Below are 19,345 nucleotides of genomic sequence, written 5' to 3' on the forward strand. Positions count from 1 at the left end.
GAGTGGAGGCTGCACCGGGGCCAGGGGACTTATAACCTCCTCCGCGCGTGTCTCCGTACCTCCGCCGAGGGGGAGAAAGAGTGGCGGCTGCTTCGGGCAGACCCCCTCCGTGTCTGCCGGGGGGGGGAGAGAGTGGGGGCTGCTCTGGGCCGGGGGACTCCGACAGACCCCCCTCCGTGTCAGCAGCTCCGCTGGGGGGGGAGGAGAGAGGGGGGGCTGGCTCGTTGCGCCTGTGCAGAAGGCACCAGCACATGGAGAATACCACACACAGAGAGAAACACACAAGTAATTCACAGTTACTATAAATATAGAAGTGCAAATAGCTAAATCACGCGTTCGAAGTCAAACGTCATTGCGTTTTGGCACGGAAATTGTTTTGACTTAATTAAAAAAATCATCACAAATACAATTTCTGTGACGAAAGACAAAAAAGTTTCACTTAATATGCGCGTGCTTGGCACGCACTTTTTATACTGTATTATCTTTATACTATTTTCGAACAAAATTAAATTTATCCCTTTTGTTTTTGCATTCTTGAGAGCAATCTAAACAAAGTCAGCTGAATGAACCGAATTTGTTTTATTGCTCTGGCATAAATATAAATATACATAACAGCTTCGTGCCTTGCTGACTTGTGTCCTATTTAAATACAGGTCTTGGAACTTACACTGAAAGCAATGCAGATACCGATTTCTAACCCAACAGCGCCACCGTGTGGTATATTGTGATAACATGTTTTTATTTGAATTTTGAAAACTTTGGCGCCTTTATGTAAAACGGAAAAATGTACTTTCTATTATACTATGCATTATCCATGCTACACTTCACAACGTTGCTTTAATTTATATAGGGACATTTTCCTTTTTTTTTTTTTTTTTTTTTTTTTAGAATTATGGCTAACAAAATAAATGCTTCACAATCAGGCCATCAATTCTGTGGCTATTAAAATGTTCCTGAAAAGGATAAAGTCGGTAAGAAAGATCAACCCCAAATGAAATGTTCAAGTGACTTTGGTATGAAACATTGATTTTTTTCTTTCACATGTTGGGATTTTGTAATTAGTGAAAGGAAATATCGGGTTACAAGCGATTACTTCTATTCCTCCGCGTTTAATATCTGCAGTTACTGCTAAATCATCACTGCTTTTCCTAATTACAACATTTACATTAACCTGTAATGTATACAATCTTTAATAAATTAACTGGCATCATTAGTAATTAAAACGGAGTTATTTAGGTAGAAGTGTATATCAGTGCAGTAAACATCATGTAATTAACTCTTCCTCGATACTGTGGGTGGCTCTGAAAAGCCTTTGTTGGTATTTGGTATTCTTTTTTTTAGAATTATGGCTCTAACCACATAAATGCTTCAATCAGGTCATCAATTGTATGGCTATTAAATGTTCCTTAAAAGGATCATCAAGAAATGTTCAAGAGACTATGGTATAAAACATTTATTATTGTAATGCTATTACTTCTATTCCCTCGTGTTTAATATCTGCAGTTACTTAAATAATTACTACTTTGTCTAATTACAGCACTGACATATTGAGATACATGTACATTAATCTGTAGTGTACAGAACCTTTCATAAATTAACTTGCAACATTAGTAATTAAAACTGATACAGATACTTAGGTAGAAGTGTACATACATCAGTGCAGTAAACATTATGTAATTAAACTCTTCCCCGACACTGTGGGTGGCTCTGAAAAGAGCCTTTGTGTTGTTGGGTATTTGGGATTCTCCGCTCCTGGTCTCGGGTGTTCAGTTCTCACTTGCTGCTCTTGGCCGATTTGTGGCTCTCGGTTTTCTTGGGCAGCAGCACGGCCTGGATGTTGGGCAGGACACCCCCCTGGGCGATGGTGACCCCTCCGAGCAGCCTGTTCAGCTCCTCATCGTTCCTTACAGCGAGCTGCAGGTGCCGGGGGATGATGCGGGACTTCTTATTATCCCGGGCGGCGTTACCAGCCAACTCCAGGATTTCAGCGGTCAGGTACTCCAACACTGCGGCCAAATAGACCGGGGCTCCGGCTCCTACACGCTGAGCATAATTCCCCTTCCGGAGCAGTCTGTGCACACGGCCCACTGGAAACTGCAGGCCAGCCCGAGATGAGCGAGTCTTTGCCTTAGCACGAGTTTTCCCGCCCTGTTTACCTCTTCCAGACATCTTCTATCAATCTGACTGCAGCTCTAACAGAAAAAGAAATAACAAACCCCGCCCCCTGTGCCTGTATTTATACCTTCCTGGAGCAGTCAAACTTCTCTGTGATTGGACAGTTTTGAAAGCAGCCAATCAGTTCCAGAATTCTGCAACCACCAATCACCTTAGTTGAATTACATGTGGTGAGGTCACAATCATCACATGATATTCTTAGCCAATAGACAAACAGAAGACTGAATCTCCTCATTTGCATAGGATGTCTATAAATAGAGCTGCTGGGGGAGGAGTCTGACATTGAGTCGGTCGAGTCGAGTTGAGTTGGATTGAGTCTTTTGAACTGACCAGAGAGGCTGATGACTCCTCGAGTGGGTCACTTCCCATCACAGCGCCCGCCGCCGACACCACTTTCCAGAGTTTCAGTCGGGGATGTATTGACTGGCCCGTTTGGAGAGCCGCCGCTGCCACGTGGGGGAGAGCCGCCGCTGCCACGTGGGGGAGAGCCGCTGCTGCCACGTGTGGGAGAGCTGCTGCTGCCACGTGGGTCATTGCCCATCGCTTTGCTTTATAGCTTTATTGCACTGTATGCTGAGTTCTGTGTGCAGTACTGAGCCCAGAGCTCCGACTTGCTGTGACCCCCGGCCTTGCCCCCCCCCCTGCCTAGTGCTGTGCCCCCCCCTGTCTAGTGCAGTGCCCCCCCCTGTGCTCTGTGCCCCCCCCGTGCTCTGTGCCCCCCCCAGTGCTCTGTGCCCCCCCCTGTGCGCTGTGCTGCGCCCCCTGTGCTCTGTGCTGTGCCCCCCTGCGCTCTGTTGTGCCCCCCTGCGCTCTGCTGTGCCCCCCTGCGCTCTGTGCTGTGCCCCCCTGCGCTCTGTGCTGTGCCCCCCTGTGCTCTGTGCTGTGCCCCCCTGTGCTCTGTGCTCACCCCTGTGCTCTCTGCTCCCCCCTACGCTCTGTGCTGTGCCCCCCCTGCGCTCTGTGCTGTGCCCCCCCTGCGCTCTGTGCTGTGCCCCCCCTGCGCTCTGTGCTGTGCCCCCCCTGCGCTCTGTGCTGTGCCCCCCCTGAACTTGGTGCCGTGCCCCCCCCTGCGCCGTGTGCTTTTGATCCCTGCATTGCGTGCTTTGGGCCGTGTGCTCACCGCCGTGCGTGTGTGTGGCTCTGATTTGGGCCGTGTGCTCGCCGCCGTGCGGGTGCGTGGCTCTGATTTGGGCTGTGTGCTCGCCGCCGTGCGGGTGCGTGGCTCTGACTTGTGCCGTGTGCTCGCCGCCGTGTGCGTGGCTCTGATTTGTGCAGTGTGCTTGCCGCCGTGCGTGTGGCTCTGATTTGTGCCGTGTGCCCGCCGCCGTGCGGGTGCGTGGCTCTGGTCTGCGCCTTACTATGGCAGAGGCAAATGTGCCACCTATGGAGACTGCAATACATGATGCTGCAGAAGACATGGACTACACTTTAGTGAAGAAGAGAGGGCGAGCAAACTCTGATAGCTCCAATGGTTCTTCCCCTCCATCGGTAGCAAAGACAAAGATGCAGAAGCACAAGGAAGACCAAGGCATCAAAACATCAAACCGCTTCGAGCCACTTGCTAATGCCGATGACTGCTCAGGGCCCAGGTGCAACGATGAAGAGACTGCACTCCCACCCAAAAAGATTCGCATACCACCAGTAATGGTTAGGAATATGAAGACCCACAAGGACCTTGTCGACATCCTCACCGAGCACTGCACTTCCCCGTTTGTAGTTAAACCACGGGCGAACCACGCAAAGATCACTACCACAACTGTGGACGACTACCGGAGCTTAACGGACTGCTTTGCAAAGCAGGGCATAGAATACTACACCTTCCCACTGACGCGCCTAAAGCCCCAGAAATTTGTAATTCGCGGCTTACCAGCAAACGCCTCCGTGGGGGATATTTCCCACGACCTCGCGGAACATGGACTTCCAGTCAAGAGCGTAGCCCAATTGACATCCCCGGTGGACAAGACCAAGAAGTTCCCTTTGTTTATTGTCACACTGGCAGAAACCCCGGAGAGCCAGCCTGCAGATCTTACCAAGATTACCAAGCTCTGTAGCTGTGTGGTAACCACAGAAGCGCCAAAGGGCAGAAAAGGCCCAACCATGTGTTTCAACTGCCAACGGCTCGGGCATACCTCTGCATTCTGCCACCAGAAGCCACGCTGTGTGTGTTGTGGAGAGAACCACAACTCCAAGGAATGCCCACGAGATAGGAAGAAGGAGCCGGCGACATGTGCAAACTGCAAAGGCCCACACCCGGCAAGCTACCGTGGTTGCCCGTACCTCACAAAAGCAAAGCAAGAGGAACGGGAAAAGCGGACACCCCACCTGATGGAGCAGGCACCAAGGAAGACACCCACTACTCAATACCAGCTTCCCCGCCTGGCGCCGGAGAGACAGAGGACCACAGAACACCTGATCCCAGACCTAGGCACGGCATCCACCCAGAGGATGCAAAACCCAGACGGACAAACCTACGCGGAAACTCTCAGGACACCATCCACCAACCCCGTTGAGGCGGCCAACCCGGACCCCGCAGGCGGAACCGCAAGCCCAACAAACTGGCTAGAGATCATCCTTAAAATAGCGAGCGCTATTGCGAGAATGGATATTCACCCCATTGTGACAATGATAGCGAATCTCATCCCGGCCCTTCTCAGGAGCACAGAAACTAACCACCATGGCAGCAACATCTAAACGCAGTTCTGTCATCGTGATGTGGAATGCAAATGGTATCAGCAAGAAGACAGATGAACTCCTTCACCTGATGGAATCGAGGAATGTATGCGCAGCTCTGCTCTCGGAGACCCACCTTCAAGGAAACCAAAAACTAAGCCTGGCGAACCACAGGGTATACCGTACCGACCGGGCAACAGGAGCCAGAGGTGGTGGGACGGCTGTGATTGTTAACACACGGGTCAGCCATAATGAGATTGCACTACCACCCCTCCGGAGTATTGAAGCCACTGGAGTACAGGTAAAGACTGCAACAGGACCACTGCGACTAATTGCCACCTACTGCCCCCCTAAGGTGAAGCTACATTTGGGAGACTTGGAAGCTCTGCTGGACTCCACTGTCCCAACCATCATCGGGGGAGACCTAAATGCCAAACACCGGTGCTGGAACTCAAGGACAGCAAACTCCAGAGGACAAGCTCTTCTTGCTTACTCAAAGGAGAGTGACTTTGTAGTGGCTGGCCCTACAGAACCCACCCACTACCCAGGCACTGCAAGCCACACACCGGATGTCCTGGACATTGTCTTACTGAAGAACGTGAAACATTCTGTCCAGTTGGAAACCCTGGCGGAACTGACCTCAGACCACAACCCAGTTACCATTACTGTTGGCGACGAGATGGAAACCCACCAGCAAACACCCAGGTACAACTTCACCAGGGCGAACTGGAGCCTGTACAAAGAAGAGTTGAGCAACATCACAAACCCCCGCCCCTTGGACACCAACGGAGACATTGATGATGCTGTTAACACCTTTACTACCGCAGTCCAACATGCAATAGAGCACAGCGTCCCGAAACAGATGCCCAAACGCTGCTCCATCTACGACCTACCGAGCGGGATCAAGCAAGCGATTGCTGAGAAAAACAGGGCCCGACGCCAGTGGCAGAAGTTCCGCACACCTGACCTTCTGGTAAAGTACAACTCACTTGCCAGACTACTGCGACAGCAAATCAGCCAACACCGGGGGGAGAGGTGGGAGGCCGCAGCAGCCAAGCTGAAGGAATCCGACAACTCTGTTTGGAGAATGACCCGACGCCTGACCGGGAAGAAGGAGCCTAATCCACCGATCCAGGGCCAGACCCACCTGGCATGTAGCAACAAGGACAAGGCAGAGGTTCTCGCTGACACACTGGAGACAACTTTTAGGCCTAACCAAGCCAGCAAAATAGCACGGGAAGTTGAGCAAGGAGTTAACAGGCATCTTACCGAGCACCTACCAGAGACCGAAGCGGAAACCCTTGAAGGATGCACCAGGACTGAGATAATGCAACTTGCAGAAAAGCTGGCAAATGGCAAAGCACCAGGAAGTGACGGAATTACCAACCTGGCCATCAAGAAGCTTCCGCCGGCAGCCATGGAATGCCTCACAGAAATCTTCAATGCATGCATGCGGCTCCAGCACTTTCCTCAATCCTGGAAGGAAGCCAAGGTCATTGTATTTCCAAAGCCTGGAAAACCACGGAGGGATCCTGCAAACTACCGTCCGATAAGCCTGCTCTCTGGACTGTCGAAACTCCTGGAGAAAGTTATTCTTACGCGCCTCCGCCACTTTGCCTCTGGTAAAAACATTCTACTAAAGGAGCAATTTGGATTCCGGAAGGACCACTCAACCAACCATCAGCTGCTGCGAGTCGTTGACATAATAAGCCATGGATTCAACATCCACAAATCAACTGGAGTTGTCTTCTTGGACGTGGCCAAAGCATTTGACAGAGTTTGGCATGAAGGACTACTGCACAAAATGATCAACCTGAAATTCCCAAACTACCTGATTAAGCTGACTGCAAGCTACTTGCGGGAGCGCACATTCCACGTGGCTGTGCGGGAAGAGCTCTCAACAACACGCCCCATCCGCGCTGGCGTGCCACAGGGATCAGTCCTGGGACCTTTCCTTTTCAACCTCTTCATGAATGACATCCCCACAGACCTCCACAAGACTCAACTGGCACTCTACGCAGACGATGTGGCAGTCATCTCCCAGTCCTTCAGAGAGAAAGAATTAGCTAAGAACATCCAGAAAGCACTAGACATGCTATCAACATGGTACAGCGACTGGCAAGTAGGACTGAACTCCAGCAAGACTACAGCTACACTGTTTACCAAAAAGAGGATCAAGGCACACCCGCCAATCACCCTCAACGGAGAGGCTGTCAAATGGGAGCCAAACAGCTCTTACCTAGGTGTAATCCTAGATAGCAAACTAAGCTGGAGAAACCACATTGAGAAGATTCAACAGAAGGCAACAACCAAGCTGGCAGCACTGTACCCTCTGCTGAAGACAAGGACCATGCCCATCAAGAGCAAAGTCAATGTGATCAAGGCGATCATTAGACCCACAATGACATACGCCTCCCCGGTGTGGAGTGGTTGCCACCAACATCAAAGATCATCTCTCCAAAAATTACAGAACAAGGCGCTGCGGATTGCGTCCAACGCTCCACTTCCTACAAGAATAGCAGACCTTCATAGGGAACTGGGTATCGAGATGTTAGATGAACATCTAAAGAAGCTCAACAAGAAATTCTACAAGGAACTGGACCAGAACTCAAACCCGCTGATCAAGAAGCTTGCTGCGATCTCTGCAAACCCATTTGACCGCTACCCACGACCCATCACAGCGCTGAACCTGTGAAACCAACTCAACTGTGGCAAGTAACACAGATCAAGAAGCTTCCTAAAGAGTGCGACAATACACTCAACAAGAGAACTTGGAGTAATGAGGCTCAAGCCTCGGTATCCAATATCACCACTGACAGATTTAATCTGTCAGTCAGAACAGAACGGTCAGTGAGTCTGACATTGTTTCTCTGCAGGTGGAAGAGGAAGCATCGCTCAATATGCCTGAACCAGCCAAGTCTGCGCCAGCTGCCAAGAAGGGCTCTAAGAAAGCCGTGACCAAGACTCAGAAGAAAGATGGGAAGAAGCGTAGGAAGAGCAGGAAGGAAAGTTATGCCATCTACGTGTACAAGGTGCTGAAGCAGGTTCACCCTGACACCGGCATCTCCTCCAAGGCCATGGGCATCATGAACTCCTTTGTGAATGATATCTTCGAGCGTATCGCAGGGGAAGCGTCTCGCCTGGCTCATTACAACAAGCGCTCAACCATCACTTCCCGGGAGATCCAGACCGCTGTGCGCCTGCTGTTACCGGGAGAGCTGGCCAAGCACGCAGTGTCCGAGGGCACCAAGGCTGTCACCAAGTACACCAGCGCCAAGTAACCCTGATCTGATAACCGACCCACAAACACAAAGGCTCTTTTAAGAGCCACCCACATTATCCACATGAAAGCTATAATGCTCATATTTACTCTGTTCAGGCTAAAAAGTCTATCACATGTAATGATTGTTTTGTTCTGCCATAAGGTTATATTGCACTTTTTTTTTTAATTCAATCTGTTACACAGAATAACTTGCTCAGACAGTTTAAGGAGTTATTTGGGTTAGGTTTGCAGTATAAAACATCGTAATAGTTTCTGTACATTTGTGCAATGACTATTGTGATATCTGTTCAGCATTTTAGAGCTTACTATCCAACCACCTGTGTTATATTTTGTTTCCTGAAAATTGGGATTTGTTACTCGGTTACTCAGGAGGCGGGAGACCCGCAGAGACGGTAAGAACCCTTCAATTAATCGGCAGTTCACACAAACACCACAGGGTGGCGCTGCCGCGTTAGAAATTGAATTCGTGCTCCGAGTCAGCGCGAGATTTCATATTTATCCCAAACTCGCCTTTTTTGAGCCTCACTGAAATACAGATTATATGTACACGTATCTCAGGGGAATGGTGAGTGAAATGATGCCCTTAACACCCGCATGCTATATAATACATTTGGTCACGGGCATGTTCTATTACAGTTTATGATAAGTTAACATTCAGCCAATACAATAGGTTTGCACACATTCGTTTGATATGAGCATAGTTAATGTGCATATAAAGGTGTGCATATATGTATATAGTCATATAAACGTCCGTTTGGATGTCTTAATATCTATATAAAGTAAATGGTCCAGGTAGTGTATATGGTGATGGTGAGTACTGTGAGTAAATTTTAAATTATACGAATTTTGATTAAATAAAAAAAAGCATAAAGTGTCTGTAATTATCTAAAAACAAAAAACATACTAACACCTTCACCTGTCTCCCTGGGCAGTGGCTGCTCTGAGCATTGTTTTGCATACTTTGTTCCTGTATGATTAATGCAGCACTAGTTGGAGAATGATGGTATGGGCTGATCAATGCTATCAGATGCTTAAATCAGTCATATAATGCCATTTAGCAGAAAACGTTATTTTTAATTGCAAATAACATTTGGCCTGAACGTGTTAGTCCTAATGTCAGTGTATCACTTTTATGACATTTATGTCAGTATTACAGGAGTTTAGACGGTGTATTTGAAATACTGTATTTAATCAGCAGTTAATTGGCATGAAAGTGTAAAACCTGCGGTGTTGGAGTATCAACTTTTGACACAAACTACACAATGTGGCGAAGTATGTGTGTAGAAAAGCAGTGACTTTAAGCACTATCTATAGCAGGCCTGCACAACTTGTCAAGTGAGAAGGGCCGAACTGCTCCAAGGAATACAGATTCGGGCTGCACGGGTAAAATCATCATCCTCATATCTCCAGCACCCCTCATCATCCTCATATCGGCCCCAGCAACCCTCATCCTCATATCCCACCCAGCACCCCTCATCTTCATCCTCATATCTCCCCCAGCACTCCTCATCATCATCTTAATATATCTCCCTCTGCACCCCTCATCATCAACGTTTGTGACTCCATTTCTCACACCCCCATCACTTCCCCACACCCATACACAATACTCACCCTCCACATCACAAACAATACTCACCCTCCACATCACACACAATACTCACCCTCCACATCACACACAATACCCCCCTCCACATCACACACAATACCCCCCTCCACATCACACACAACACCCCCCGCAGACCACACACATTCCACCCCCCCTGCACCTCACCCCCTGCACCTCACCCCCTGCACCTCACATCACCCCCTGCACCTCACCTCACCCCCCTGCACCTCACCCCGCTGCACCTCACCCCGCTGCACCTCACCCCCCTGCACCTCACCCCCCTGCACATCACGCCCCCCCTGCACATCACGCCCCCCCTGCACATCACGCCCCCCTGCACATCACGCCCCCCTGCACATCACGCCCCCCTGCACATCACGCACCCCTGCACATCACGCCCCCCCTGCACATCACGCCCCCCCTGCACATCACGCCCCCCCTGCACATCACCCCCCCCCTGCACATCACCCCCCCTGCACATCACCCCCCCCTGCACATCACCCCCCCTGCACATCACCCCCCCTGCACATCACCCACCCCCCCTGCACATCACCCACCCCCCTGCACATCACCCACCCCCCCTGCACATCACCCACCCCCTGCACATCACCCACCCCCCTGCACATCACCCACCCCCCTGCACATCACCCACCCCCCTGCACATCACCCCCCCCCTGCACATCACCCACCCCCCCTGCACATCACCCACCCCCCCTGCACATCACCCACCCCCCTGCACATCACCCACCCCCCCTGCACATCACCCACCCCCCTGCACATCACCCACCCCCTGCACATCACCCACCCCCCTGCACATCACCCACCCCCCCTGCACATCACCCCCCCCTGCACATCATCCACCCCCCCTGCACATCACCCCCCCCTGCACATCACCCACCCCCCCTGCACATCACCCACCCCCCCTTGCACATCACCCACCCCCCTGCACATCACCCACCCCCCCTGCACATCACCCACCCCCCCTGCACATCACCCACCCCCCTGCACATCACCCACCCCCCCTGCACATCACCCCCCCCCCTGCACATCACCCACCCCCCTTGCACATCACCCACCCCCCCTGCACATCACCCACCCCCCTGCACATCACCACCCCCCTGCACATCACCACCCCCCTGCACATCACCCACCCCCCTGCACATCACCCACCCCCTGCACATCACCCACCCCCTGCACATCACCCACCCCCTGCACATCACCACCCCCCCTGCACATCACCACCCCCCCTGCACATCACCACCCCCCCTGCACATCACCACCCCCCATGCACATCACCCACCCCCCCTGCACATCACCCCCCCCTCCCTGCACATCACCACCCTCCCTCCCTGCACATCACCACCCTCCCTGCACATCACCACCCTCCCTCCCTGCACATCACCACCCTCCCTGCACATCACCCACCCCCCCTGCACATCACCCACCCCCCCTGCACATCACCCACCCCCCCTGCACATCAACACCCCCCCTGCACATCAACACCCCCCCTGCACATCAACACCCCCCCTCCCTGCACATCAACACCCCCCCTCCCTGCACATCAACACCCCCCTCCCTGCACATCAACACCCCCCTCCCTGCACATCACCACCCCCCTCCCTGCACATCACCACCCCCCCTCCCTGCACATCACCACCCCCCCTCCCTGCACATCACCCCCTGCACATCACCCCCTGCACATCACCCCCTGCACATCACCCACCCCTCCTGCATATCACCTTCCCCTGCACATCACCTATCCCCCTGCACCTCCTTACCTCACATTACCCCCTGCACCTCCCCTCACCCCCCTGCAACTCAGATCACGGCAGAGAGGAGGCAGGACTGCGCGCGCTCGCAAGCAGCGGGCACCGGAAGTGCCGCACTGCTAGAGCGTGCAGTCTTGAGAGCGGGCTTGGCTCGGGGAGAGAGTGGACTCGGGGGAGGGAGAGCGGACTCGGGGGAGGGAGAGCGGACTCGGGGGAGGGAGAGCGGACTCGGGGGAGGAGGGGGAAAGCCGCCGCCGCGGGCCGCACAGTGAGTGCCGGCGGGCCGCGTGTTGTGCAGGCCTGATCTATAGGAATTTGCTTTTTGCAGCAATGCGTTGTTATGACGGATCATACACCAGACAAGCCGGTAGAATAGAAAGAGTTAATATCTTAAAATGTAACTCTCAAGCAGAATCAATCACAAATAAAAGCATCTGAACACGTGGCTCAAAACCACGTGAAACAGCCCCTCAGACACAATAGCGGGGGCTTGCCGTGGGATTGTAACATGTTTGTCAGCTCAACCCAGCTGCAATAAACACCTGAGCGGTGTCCCACTCGTGCGAACACAAAAGCGGAAAGCAAACCGGTAAGGCGATGTAGAGGGCCCGCTCCCAACGTGGGACGGAGGGGAAGCGCCGTTGCAAGCCCGCGAGCGCCAACCCAGATTCCCCCGCGTGTGCCTCCTGCACCGGGCAGCAGCCGCGGAATTAGCCCTCTTCCCCCTCCCCCCGAGCCTACCTCCCACCCGGGCAGCAGCTGTGGGGAAATCGGAGGCAGGGGGGGAAGCGTCTGGCGGGCAAGGAAGAAGGAAGCAGCATCCACCCGGTCAAGGTCAGTCACCCACCCACCGACCCATGCAGTCACCCACCCTGGCACTCACCCACTCAGGCAGCCACCCACCCTGGCAGTCAGTCATCCACCCACTCAGGCAGTCACCCACCCAACTCACACACCCACCCGGCAGTCACCAACCAACCCACCCTGGCAGTCACTCACCCAGTCACTCGGTGAAGTCACCCACCCACCCTGACAGTCATCCACTTGTCTTTTGTTGAAAATATAAAAATAAACAGATTGCATTGTAATTTTTTTCCCGTATTACAATAACAAAACAGTTAAGTAAAAGTTACGCGCTAAAAAATATTTTTTCGTGGTAGGTGCGCTATGGGCTCGGGGGAGAGAGGGGGGCTGCTCCTTTCATTTGTCCTGGGCCCCATGATTTCTGTTGGCGGCCCTGCTCGCCAGAATAAATATACTTTTATTTGACTTTGGTGTCCTGCCTGGTGCTTGATCCTGTAGAACAGTCGTGCTCTCCCGTGACAGTGTTAACATTCAGAATATATGTATTGATAATAATGACCGTGAGTGTCAATACTTTATTTTAAAAGTACATTGTGTATTGATTGAATAAAAGTTTTTATTGATTAATAAAAAATTAATAAAATATTTGATTGATTACCCATTATTTCATGGTATACTGCAAACATAGTGGTGTGCACCATCTATAGGAGTTCTTTCAATGTGTGTTCCTCTCTTCAGACCTCTATATTAATCTCTTTGGTAGAGCGAGGTCTCTGTGCTATCTAGAATGAAAACCCATAAATTCTCTACATATGGCCTTTTAATGTTTCTTCATTTATATGATCAATTTCTTAATAAATACTAATCCACATTAGAAAAAGATATTCATATTTTTACACCAAATGAAAATATCTATTTCTAGAAAACATTTTCACACATCTCCATAACCAACCTTACAATTAAGTTTAAAATGTTACGTCAGTTTCAATTTAAACAGAAAATTTTACATTTTCAACTTGTAAGCACACTATTTCCATGTTTATGTATAAGGCTGGTAAATTTTAAAATATAAATATTCCACAGATCTGTGGGACGTGTCGTATTTCTGCATATTGCTGTTACTCCAGTTAAAATAAATTCACTTGTTTGTGTCACACCAGACTTGTCAAATGTTGTTTATGCACCAAGAATACTATTGTTACTATTGTTACCATAAGAAGAAAATATGTTTTTACTCAGGAATGGATGAGCCTCAGTGCTTTGGCCAAGGGCTTGATTCAGTTAGGGGAACTCAGCTTGTTCTATTATACAAAAGACCACTCCTCCATTTTTACCCTATTATTATGTTAGGGTTTATTCAGGAAAATAAACACATAACAGGTTTATTTTGAAGCCAGGTGTAGTAATTAACATTAAACACTTTTTTTTGAAGTGGAACTTCTTTGGGCACACCTACCACATGAGCAAAATTCCCTGGCAGTAAACGGAGTTAATGGAGACGTAAGTCACAAGTGACGGAAGTGATGTCACTGCTAGCAGAAGAGGCAATCAGCAACATCAGCTTCCAACACCAGCAGTCATCTGAGAGGAGGAACACACACCTCTCTCCGAGGGGGGAGGGGGGGAGTGGAGGCTGCACCGGGGCCAGGGGACTTATAACCTCCTCCGCGCGTGTCTCCGTACCTCCGCCGAGGGGGAGAAAGAGTGGCGGCTGCTTCGGGCAGACCCCCTCCGTGTCTGCCGGGGGGGGGAGAGAGTGGGGGCTGCTCTGGGCCGGGGGACTCCGACAGACCCCCCTCCGTGTCAGCAGCTCCGCTGGGGGGGGAGGAGAGAGGGGGGGCTGGCTCGTTGCGCCTGTGCAGAAGGCACCAGCACATGGAGAATACCACACACAGAGAGAAACACACAAGTAATTCACAGTTACTATAAATATAGAAGTGCAAATAGCTAAATCACGCGTTCGAAGTCAAACGTCATTGCGTTTTGGCACGGAAATTGTTTTGACTTAATTAAAAAAATCATCACAAATACAATTTCTGTGACGAAAGACAAAAAAGTTTCACTTAATATGCGCGTGCTTGGCACGCACTTTTTATACTGTATTATCTTTATACTATTTTCGAACAAAATTAAATTTATCCCTTTTGTTTTTGCATTCTTGAGAGCAATCTAAACAAAGTCAGCTGAATGAACCGAATTTGTTTTATTGCTCTGGCATAAATATAAATATACATAACAGCTTCGTGCCTTGCTGACTTGTGTCCTATTTAAATACAGGTCTTGGAACTTACACTGAAAGCAATGCAGATACCGATTTCTAACCCAACAGCGCCACCGTGTGGTATATTGTGATAACATGTTTTTATTTGAATTTTGAAAACTTTGGCGCCTTTATGTAAAACGGAAAAATGTACTTTCTATTATACTATGCATTATCCATGCTACACTTCACAACGTTGCTTTAATTTATATAGGGACATTTTCCTTTTTTTTTTTTTTTTTTTTTTTAGAATTATGGCTAACAAAATAAATGCTTCACAATCAGGCCATCAATTCTGTGGCTATTAAAATGTTCCTGAAAAGGATAAAGTCGGTAAGAAAGATCAACCCCAAATGAAATGTTCAAGTGACTTTGGTATGAAACATTGATTTTTTTCTTTCACATGTTGGGATTTTGTAATTAGTGAAAGGAAATATCGGGTTACAAGCGATTACTTCTATTCCTCCGCGTTTAATATCTGCAGTTACTGCTAAATCATCACTGCTTTTCCTAATTACAACATTTACATTAACCTGTAATGTATACAATCTTTAATAAATTAACTGGCATCATTAGTAATTAAAACGGAGTTATTTAGGTAGAAGTGTATATCAGTGCAGTAAACATCATGTAATTAACTCTTCCTCGATACTGTGGGTGGCTCTGAAAAGCCTTTGTTGGTATTTGGTATTCTTTTTTTTAGAATTATGGCTCTAACCACATAAATGCTTCAATCAGGTCATCAATTGTATGGCTATTAAATGTTCCTTAAAAGGATCATCAAGAAATGTTCAAGAGACTATGGTATAAAACATTTATTATTGTAATGCTATTACTTCTATTCCCTCGTGTTTAATATCTGCAGTTACTTAAATAATTACTACTTTGTCTAATTACAGCACTGACATATTGAGATACATGTACATTAATCTGTAGTGTACAGAACCTTTCATAAATTAACTTGCAACATTAGTAATTAAAACTGATACAGATACTTAGGTAGAAGTGTACATACATCAGTGCAGTAAACATTATGTAATTAAACTCTTCCCCGACACTGTGGGTGGCTCTGAAAAGAGCCTTTGTGTTGTTGGGTATTTGGGATTCTCCGCTCCTGGTCTCGGGTGTTCAGTTCTCACTTGCTGCTCTTGGCCGATTTGTGGCTCTCGGTTTTCTTGGGCAGCAGCACGGCCTGGATGTTGGGCAGGACACCCCCCTGGGCGATGGTGACCCCTCCGAGCAGCCTGTTCAGCTCCTCATCGTTCCTTACAGCGAGCTGCAGGTGCCGGGGGATGATGCGGGACTTCTTATTATCCCGGGCGGCGTTACCAGCCAACTCCAGGATTTCAGCGGTCAGGTACTCCAACACTGCGGCCAAATAGACCGGGGCTCCGGCTCCTACACGCTGAGCATAATTCCCCTTCCGGAGCAGTCTGTGCACACGGCCCACTGGAAACTGCAGGCCAGCCCGAGATGAGCGAGTCTTTGCCTTAGCACGAGTTTTCCCGCCCTGTTTACCTCTTCCAGACATCTTCTATCAATCTGACTGCAGCTCTAACAGAAAAAGAAATAACAAACCCCGCCCCCTGTGCCTGTATTTATACCTTCCTGGAGCAGTCAAACTTCTCTGTGATTGGACAGTTTTGAAAGCAGCCAATCAGTTCCAGAATTCTGCAACCACCAATCACCTTAGTTGAATTACATGTGGTGAGGTCACAATCATCACATGATATTCTTAGCCAATAGACAAACAGAAGACTGAATCTCCTCATTTGCATAGGATGTCTATAAATAGAGCTGCTGGGGGAGGAGTCTGACATTGAGTCGGTCGAGTCGAGTTGAGTTGGATTGAGTCTTTTGAACTGACCAGAGAGGCTGATGACTCCTCGAGTGGGTCACTTCCCATCACAGCGCCCGCCGCCGACACCACTTTCCAGAGTTTCAGTCGGGGATGTATTGACTGGCCCGTTTGGAGAGCCGCCGCTGCCACGTGGGGGAGAGCCGCCGCTGCCACGTGGGGGAGAGCCGCTGCTGCCACGTGTGGGAGAGCTGCTGCTGCCACGTGGGTCATTGCCCATCGCTTTGCTTTATAGCTTTATTGCACTGTATGCTGAGTTCTGTGTGCAGTACTGAGCCCAGAGCTCCGACTTGCTGTGACCCCCGGCCTTGCCCCCCCCCCTGCCTAGTGCTGTGCCCCCCCCTGTCTAGTGCAGTGCCCCCCCCTGTGCTCTGTGCCCCCCCCGTGCTCTGTGCCCCCCCCAGTGCTCTGTGCCCCCCCCTGTGCGCTGTGCTGCGCCCCCTGTGCTCTGTGCTGTGCCCCCCTGCGCTCTGTTGTGCCCCCCTGCGCTCTGCTGTGCCCCCCTGCGCTCTGTGCTGTGCCCCCCTGCGCTCTGTGCTGTGCCCCCCTGTGCTCTGTGCTGTGCCCCCCTGTGCTCTGTGCTCACCCCTGTGCTCTCTGCTCCCCCCTACGCTCTGTGCTGTGCCCCCCCTGCGCTCTGTGCTGTGCCCCCCCTGCGCTCTGTGCTGTGCCCCCCCTGCGCTCTGTGCTGTGCCCCCCCTGCGCTCTGTGCTGTGCCCCCCCTGCGCTCTGTGCTGTGCCCCCCCTGAACTTGGTGCCGTGCCCCCCCCTGCGCCGTGTGCTTTTGATCCCTGCATTGCGTGCTTTGGGCCGTGTGCTCACCGCCGTGCGTGTGTGTGGCTCTGATTTGGGCCGTGTGCTCGCCGCCGTGCGGGTGCGTGGCTCTGATTTGGGCTGTGTGCTCGCCGCCGTGCGGGTGCGTGGCTCTGACTTGTGCCGTGTGCTCGCCGCCGTGTGCGTGGCTCTGATTTGTGCAGTGTGCTTGCCGCCGTGCGTGTGGCTCTGATTTGTGCCGTGTGCCCGCCGCCGTGCGGGTGCGTGGCTCTGGTCTGCGCCTTACTATGGCAGAGGCAAATGTGCCACCTATGGAGACTGCAATACATGATGCTGCAGAAGACATGGACTACACTTTAGTGAAGAAGAGAGGGCGAGCAAACTCTGATAGCTCCAATGGTTCTTCCCCTCCATCGGTAGCAAAGACAAAGATGCAGAAGCACAAGGAAGACCAAGGCATCAAAACATCAAACCGCTTCGAGCCACTTGCTAATGCCGATGACTGCTCAGGGCCCAGGTGCAACGATGAAGAGACTGCACTCCCACCCAAAAAGATTCGCATACCACCAGTAATGGTTAGGAATATGAAGACCCACAAGGACCTTGTCGACATCCTCACCGAGCACTGCACTTCCCCGTTTGTAGTTAAACCACGGGCGAACCACGCAAAGATCACTACCACAACTGTGGACGACTACCGGAGCTTAACGGACTGCTTTGCAAAGCAGGGCATAGAATACTACACCTTCCCACTGACGCGCCTAAAGCCCCAGAAATTTGTAATTCGCGGCTTACCAGCAAACGCCTCCGTGGGGGATATTTCCCACGACCTCGCGGAACATGGACTTCCAGTCAAGAGCGTAGCCCAATTGACATCCCCGGTGGACAAGACCAAGAAGTTCCCTTTGTTTATTGTCACACTGGCAGAAACCCCGGAGAGCCAGCCTGCAGATCTTACCAAGATTACCAAGCTCTGTAGCTGTGTGGTAACCACAGAAGCGCCAAAGGGCAGAAAAGGCCCAACCATGTGTTTCAACTGCCAACGGCTCGGGCATACCTCTGCATTCTGCCACCAGAAGCCACGCTGTGTGTGTTGTGGAGAGAACCACAACTCCAAGGAATGCCCACGAGATAGGAAGAAGGAGCCGGCGACATGTGCAAACTGCAAAGGCCCACACCCGGCAAGCTACCGTGGTTGCCCGTACCTCACAAAAGCAAAGCAAGAGGAACGGGAAAAGCGGACACCCCACCTGATGGAGCAGGCACCAAGGAAGACACCCACTACTCAATACCAGCTTCCCCGCCTGGCGCCGGAGAGACAGAGGACCACAGAACACCTGATCCCAGACCTAGGCACGGCATCCACCCAGAGGATGCAAAACCCAGACGGACAAACCTACGCGGAAACTCTCAGGACACCATCCACCAACCCCGTTGAGGCGGCCAACCCGGACCCCGCAGGCGGAACCGCAAGCCCAACAAACTGGCTAGAGATCATCCTTAAAATAGCGAGCGCTATTGCGAGAATGGATATTCACCCCATTGTGACAATGATAGCGAATCTCATCCCGGCCCTTCTCAGGAGCACAGAAACTAACCACCATGGCAGCAACATCTAAACGCAGTTCTGTCATCGTGATGTGGAATGCAAATGGTATCAGCAAGAAGACAGATGAACTCCTTCACCTGATGGAATCGAGGAATGTATGCGCAGCTCTGCTCTCGGAGACCCACCTTCAAGGAAACCAAAAACTAAGCCTGGCGAACCACAGGGTATACCGTACCGACCGGGCAACAGGAGCCAGAGGTGGTGGGACGGCTGTGATTGTTAACACACGGGTCAGCCATAATGAGATTGCACTACCACCCCTCCGGAGTATTGAAGCCACTGGAGTACAGGTAAAGACTGCAACAGGACCACTGCGACTAATTGCCACCTACTGCCCCCCTAAGGTGAAGCTACATTTGGGAGACTTGGAAGCTCTGCTGGACTCCACTGTCCCAACCATCATCGGGGGAGACCTAAATGCCAAACACCGGTGCTGGAACTCAAGGACAGCAAACTCCAGAGGACAAGCTCTTCTTGCTTACTCAAAGGAGAGTGACTTTGTAGTGGCTGGCCCTACAGAACCCACCCACTACCCAG

The 19,345-nt window shown here is 50.9% G+C and overlaps 3 protein-coding genes across 3 annotated transcripts; 1 reads left to right on the forward strand and 2 right to left on the reverse strand.

Annotated features, from left to right (window-relative positions):
* Positions 1-950: 950 nt before the first annotated feature.
* Positions 951-2,187, reverse strand: LOC142468473 (histone H2A type 1). Its single transcript, XM_075575079.1, has one exon. The coding sequence runs from the start codon at positions 2,167-2,169 to the stop codon at positions 1,774-1,776; it is 396 nt and encodes a 131-aa protein (XP_075431194.1). The 5' UTR covers positions 2,170-2,187; the 3' UTR covers positions 951-1,773.
* A 5,501-nt stretch (positions 2,188-7,688) lies between these two features.
* LOC142468474 (histone H2B 1.1) lies at positions 7,689-8,181 on the forward strand. Its single transcript, XM_075575080.1, has one exon. It carries the CDS (start codon positions 7,746-7,748, stop codon positions 8,124-8,126), a length of 381 nt encoding a protein of 126 aa, XP_075431195.1. The 5' UTR covers positions 7,689-7,745; the 3' UTR covers positions 8,127-8,181.
* A 6,706-nt stretch (positions 8,182-14,887) lies between these two features.
* On the reverse strand, positions 14,888-16,116 carry LOC142468475 (histone H2A type 1). The gene has a single exon (XM_075575081.1). The coding sequence runs from the start codon at positions 16,096-16,098 to the stop codon at positions 15,703-15,705; it is 396 nt and encodes a 131-aa protein (XP_075431196.1). The 5' UTR covers positions 16,099-16,116; the 3' UTR covers positions 14,888-15,702.
* Between the last annotated feature and the right edge of the window lie 3,229 nt (positions 16,117-19,345).

The sequence above is a fragment of the Ascaphus truei genome, chromosome 17 (assembly GCF_040206685.1).
Source record: "Ascaphus truei isolate aAscTru1 chromosome 17, aAscTru1.hap1, whole genome shotgun sequence".
In the NCBI taxonomy this organism is placed as follows: Eukaryota; Metazoa; Chordata; class Amphibia; order Anura; family Ascaphidae; genus Ascaphus; species Ascaphus truei.

Excerpts from the sequence above, each read along its gene's own strand:
- LOC142468473 (XM_075575079.1), bottom strand. The coding sequence starts at position 2,169 with ATGTCTGGAAGAGGTAAACAGGGCGGGAAAACTCGTGCTAAGGCAAAG.
- LOC142468474 (XM_075575080.1), top strand. The coding sequence starts at position 7,746 with ATGCCTGAACCAGCCAAGTCTGCGCCAGCTGCCAAGAAGGGCTCTAAG.
- LOC142468475 (XM_075575081.1), bottom strand. The coding sequence starts at position 16,098 with ATGTCTGGAAGAGGTAAACAGGGCGGGAAAACTCGTGCTAAGGCAAAG.